The following is a 6,000-nucleotide window of genomic DNA, read 5'->3' on the forward strand; positions in this document are numbered from 1 at the left end:
TCAGACTTCAGGAAGTGTTGATCAATAGAGAAGAATCTTTTTAGAAAGTCATCTAGCAGCACTTATCAGCCTCAGCACTTATGCCTTTAGACCTACTGCTTCCACTTGTAGGAATCTATTCTTAAGAAGATGAGAAAGAAACAAACATTTGTGTAGAAGGTGTGTTCATCAAAATGTTTTAACAAAATTATAATAGAAAAAAAAAAAAAACCAAGATCAAGGAAAAGCCCTGGTACCCAGAGGCATGCTTGCATTATTGCCCTGAAATATTTTGTTAACTCATAATTTAATAATATATTTGTGGTGTTAGGGGAAAACCACGCACTATCACATACATACAGATACTTCCAAAACAAACCAAAATATTAACACCAGTTGTCTCTGGATGGTGGAATTATGAGTGATGTTTGCTTTCTTGAATACTTTTTAGTGTCTTCTTTAAAAAGCAAATCTATTAATTGTGCACTTGAAAAATATTTAAAACTATGTCTAAAATGTAGGCTTTGCTGTTCTCCCGCAAATGGCTTAGTCCCTAGCTCTGTCCTTAACCACCAGCATAAAACCGGCTCTCTTCAGCCCAAGTACTTCAGGCTCCTCTGCCAGTCCCTCCCACTGATCACTTTCTCAGGTCTGTGTGGCTTTGACTCATCCTTTAGAAATGTTTTCTGATTATCCAACACAATTCTTTCAATAATGTACATTATCTTCTTTTTGTAAATTTCACTTTTTTTTTTAAAGGAGACAAATTAAAAAATCCTACTTGAAAGGGTTTTTTTTTAAAAGTCACTACTATATTAACAAAGAAAATTCCTTTTTTTTTTTTTTTTGAAACAGGGTTTTGCTACATTGTCCAGGCTGGTCTCAATCTTCTAGGCACAAGGCTCAAGGGATCCTCCTGGTCTCAGTCTTCTGAGTAGCTGGGACTACAGGCACTGGCTGGGATGTAAAGTTTTGACAAATCACTTTCTGCCATCAACATCAGTGTTGTTATTGCCGTTATTCTTAAATAAGAACTACTGTAATACTTTTATACTGTTATTACTCTGATTATATCAATCCTGCCCTATTTTCACCTTTTCTGTATTTGGTTTTATATAATCATTGTTTAGCCAGCTTAACAAAGTTGTTTTATTTAATCCAATTTATACCTGCCGGTTGAAAGACTCGGGTAGCACAAAAACTGGAGTTTTACCAGCTGCCACAGTCAAATTATTTTAACAGCATGGAAGTGGACTATGTTCAGGCTGTAGGCTCCAGGGGTCATCTGAGACACATGGAATTTAAACAGGCATTTTTCTTTGAGACTCTCTGCTGCCCCACCCTACCCTAACTGTAAGGAGAGTCCATTATAACTGCAGGAGCCTGGGATGCTCGAGCTTTATGACAAGCTTGGGTTACATGTTTACTCAGCGGCAGCAATATAATACACAGTATGTCAACATTTATCACAGATCCTTTTTGGTAGATTAAAAACAAATACATAAATGCAAATAATTTTTCTCATCTATTGACTCTGCTAAACTACTAAAAGGGAGGGGGTGAGGAGAAGGAAGAGGAAGAAGAGATGCTGACATTTTTCAAGGAAGACTCAAGACCATCCATGAGTAGGACTTATGGGGAAGAAGCCTGCGGGAAAGTAACAAAGTGTCTGCCTCTCCCCCCATCAGCGGTTAGACTGCTGGGGCCATGCTTCTACTCTTTGTATTTCTCAGAAACAGGCAGAGAACAGATGATCAACAAGCATTTACCGAGTGAATGTTTCTTAGGGTATACGTGTCTGGTGCAAGTACAAATTTTATGGAGTAAAATTTGTTTCTATAAAACACACACATCCTAACTTGCACTGAATTCTATGGAATACAGTTCATTAAAATATTTCAAAGCATGATAAACTCCAAGCTGGGCACAGTGGCTCACTCCTATAATCCCAGCACTTTGGGAGGCGGAAGAGAGAGGACTGCCTGAACCCAAGAGTTCAAGACCTCATCTCTACAATAAATCAAAAAATTACCCGGATGTGGCACACACCTGTAGTTCCTCCTACTTGGAAGACTGAAGCAGAAGGATCACCTTAGCCCAGTGGCTGTGAGTGTGCCACTGTACTCCAGCCTGGGCAACAAGAGTGACACTCCGACAAAAACAAAAAACAAAAAAAACCCTGCAACTACAGCATGCTCCCCTGGCTGATCCCGAGTTCTAAATGCTTACTCAGGGCCACAAGGCTCTTGGTCAGAATGACTAAGAATGCAGCAGGACTGAAAACATTCATTTTCTTCACTGGCAAAGACAAATTAAGAAACACACGTCCTATTATGTACTTGCTTACTGACAGAGTTAGATTTTCTTCTAGTGAACTGAAAAAAAAAAAAAAAGTTAGCTGAAGGCGTGTTCCAAAGATATAGTCTTTGTCAGAGCAGTCATTCATGATAGAGAAATGCAGGAAGTACAGAAACATATTCCAGGATGTCAGAGGAAGGTTCCGGTTTAAAAGTATCATATTACCAACTCGAATGTGCTGGAAAACACAAAGTATGCACCAGAAGATTCCTGACAAGAGAGAAAAGCACTTGAAATATTTCACTATACATTGTCATTTTTTTTAAACAAAAGCATGATGTATGAACTTTCTCTTGATAAACTGAACTTGCCAAGCATCTTGTTTCTTTAGGGCTTGCAGCCTGTTCCCTCAGTCCTGAATCCCCCCCATCTCGTCCAAATCACCCCTAAACCAGCTAGCTCCTTCTAACTCTCCAGATTCTCTGCCAGGTCAAGCAGCCACCAGCCACTTTATCACATCTCCTGTTTTAGTTTTCTGCACATCACTATCTGATTAATTTTTAAATTATCTGTCTTGCTCCACCAGAAAAGAAGTTCTGTAAGAACAGAGAGCTTCACTGTCGTTGTCCCCACTTATTACTAACATAAGTACAAAGTAGGTGCTCGAATATTAGTTATATTTAAGAAAGTAATTTTCCTTAATTATATACATTCACATGGTAAGTGTGATACTTTTTTTAAGGCAGGATAAACTTTACAGAGTATATAGGGCTTTCAAATATGACTTATATGTACAGGGTAGTGAGAATGCCATACTCCAAAGTTGTCCCTAAAGGCATTCGTTTAAAAGGTCTCTGACTTTCTTGAGGTACCTCCCCAAATCCACGGGGTTTCAGGGCTACTGTCACCTTTCATGACAGATGAAAAACAGCAGCCTAAATAGATGTTTTGGATTATAAATCCTACAAGCATGGCCAAAGTTTTCTGTTACAGTCCCTGTAATGCCTAAGATAAATAACAGTAAAATATATATTAGCCGATTAGTTTTTCTAATAGGGTAGATAAAGTAAAGGTAATTTGTTTAACCCAGAACTTGATGAAGTAATCAATTAACAGAATAAAACCCTTGATATCAGAAAGTACCAATCTAAACTTGTTTTACACGAGGCTTCCTGGGTCACATGAGATGACCTATCCAATTACACATCCTGTGTGACCTCGGTACAAAGGTGCAGTTTAAAGAATATGCTAACAACTACTTATTACAATAGCCTGCAAAATTTAGTCATTTACCTAAAATATTTCTAACTTTTGCAATACATCATCATGGGTCCAGCACTAGTACACTTATATTTAAAGTTGCATGCACCACTCTACAAAAACAAAAAGATCCAGGTTTTGCATCCTTTCACTTGTCCAAAATTCTCTTTCAAGTGACAAATCCTAATAGTTTGGAATTTGGTGAAGAACTGTCTTAGTCTGTTTCCTGTTGCTTTAAACAATACCTGAAAGTCGGTGATTTATAAAGAAAAGGCATTTACTTCTACATCTTATGGTGGCTAAGAAGTTCAAGGTCAAGGGGCTGCATCTGGTGAGGGTCTTCTTGATGGTGAGGACTCTGCAGAGTCCTGGACAGCACAGGCATCACCTGATGAGAGCTGAACGTGTGCACGTGCTAGCTCAGGTCTCCCTTCCTCCTCTGATAAAGTTCACCAGTCCCAGTCCCAGGACAATCCATTAATCCATAATGGACTAATCCATTCACAAGCGCAGAGCCCCCATGACCCAATCACCCCTTTAAGCCCCCCTCCCAATATTGCCACATTAAGGATTAAGTTTCAACATGAATTTTGGAAGGGACAAACATTAAACCATAGCAGGAACTCTCTCTATTTCCATTAAGACAAAGTTCAGGATTTGAACTGATTGTTTCCCTTTTTAGTCTGTGCCTTCCTCAGGAACAGTCTTACACTGCAATATCCACAACTACCTACACCAAATCGACAAGAACAATCTGGGCCTGAGTATTTGAGGTATATATCTATTTCCATATTACAGCTCAAAGAACAAGCTGCCACTGAACAAGAATATCAAGATATAAAAAGGTATAGTATAAAGACGATAGCCAGTTGCAGTGACTCATGTATATTATCCCAACACTTTGGGAGGCTGAGGCAGGAGGATTTCCTGAGCCCAGGAGTTCAAGACTAGCCTGGGCAACATAGCGAGACATTATCTCTACCAAAAATTTAAAAATTAGCCAGGTGTGGGGAGTCAGATGCCTGACAGGAGGCTGAGGCAGAAGGATTCCCTGAATTCAGGAGGTAGAGGCTGCAGTGAGCCATGATTGTGCCACTACTGAAGCCTGGGCAACAGTGAGACCTCAACTCAAAAAAAATTCTTGCCAAAGCAATTAAACATGAACACTTCTCAACAACCAGACATCACCATATGATAGTGAAGAACTAGTGCAACACAGTGAAAATCTGTATCTACTAGTCGTTCCCAAGGGAACCTAGATGAAACTCTGATGTGCTCTATGCAGGCAGTGTTTACTCTTCCACTTATGCATCTCCAGGCATTGAAAGGAGGGAGGGGCAACTATGAACACACTTAGGAGAACTGAAGAATGCCTTCCAAACTTGCTAGTGAGAACTTACATTTTAAACATTTTTTTTTAAACAAACAAGTGTCATTTAAATGCTAGTACAGTTTCTAATTTGAACAATGTTAAAAATCAGTATGTTTTAGATATGTGACTCTGACATAGCCTAACAAGTTTCCTCCCCTTTCCATATCTGAAATCACACCTTGTTCTACCACCACAGGTTCTGGAATATACAGGATCACCTGGGGCTGAATGCTGCTATGCCTCACCTTGGGGGTGCTACTTGAATTCAGTAAACCTCAATGTCCTCATCTGTGAAATAAGGCTAATATTCCCTGCCAGATGGGTTGCTGTGAGGGTGCCAAGTCAAGTGCTTACCACAGTGCAAGCACTCAAATGTCAGCTGTCACGGCCATCAGTATCAGATCCCAACAGTTTGTCCATAAACTAGTAACTCGATGAGGGACATACCTCATGCTGTCTCCTCATCAGTTATGTTGCACTATGCCACAATTTTTTCCCTGCATGTCTGCTTAACTTCCTAATCACAGCTCACAAAAGCTTTACTATCCTACTAACCCAGATAAAAGGTATTTTTATTAAACAGTATGACTTCAATCTTGGCAATAACCCACTATGAAAAGCACCACAGAATTTCAAAATAACCTTCTTCCCTGGAGAAATAATAGTACATATATTTACACAATACCCATATTCACAAGCAATCACTTAGAATTAACTGATGTTTTAGAGTAAACAAAAACCCAATTACATAAAAAATTTCCAATATTTTGTTACAGGAACAAATTCAGTCCCTGAGCTTAAATAGCCTAGAAGTCGCCTAATACATTTTCAGAGTCAAACACTTATGCCCATAAAATTACAAGGAACTGTAAAGGGGACTGCACCATGTCTCTGCCTCATAAGTACCTCACTGTCTAACAAAGTATTTCTTGTTTGGGGATCCCTGAAAATTATGTTTCCTTTTAAAAAGGCCTAGTCAGGCTCAGTGGCTCAGCCTGTAATCCCGCGTCTTTGGGAGGCTGAGGTGAGTGGATTGCCTGAGCCTGCGGGTTCGAGACCCGCCTGGGCAACTTGGCGAGACCTCATCTCTA

The 6,000-nt window shown here is 39.6% G+C and overlaps 1 protein-coding gene across 1 annotated transcript in view; it reads right to left on the minus strand.

Annotated features, from left to right (window-relative positions):
* TSPAN3 (tetraspanin 3) overlaps positions 1–6,000 on the minus strand; it is a 28,457-nt gene that overhangs the window by 19,298 nt on the left and 3,159 nt on the right. Inside the window, exon 4 of the mRNA XM_008055409.2 lies at positions 3,364–3,424. Within this exon, the coding sequence (XP_008053600.2) occupies positions 3,364–3,424 (61 nt within the window). The remainder of the gene's footprint in view (positions 1–3,363; positions 3,425–6,000) is intronic.

The sequence above is a fragment of the Carlito syrichta genome, unplaced genomic scaffold (assembly GCF_000164805.1).
Source record: "Carlito syrichta isolate Samal-C Ts95f unplaced genomic scaffold, Tarsius_syrichta-2.0.1 Scaffold81549, whole genome shotgun sequence".
In the NCBI taxonomy this organism is placed as follows: domain Eukaryota; kingdom Metazoa; phylum Chordata; class Mammalia; order Primates; family Tarsiidae; genus Carlito; species Carlito syrichta.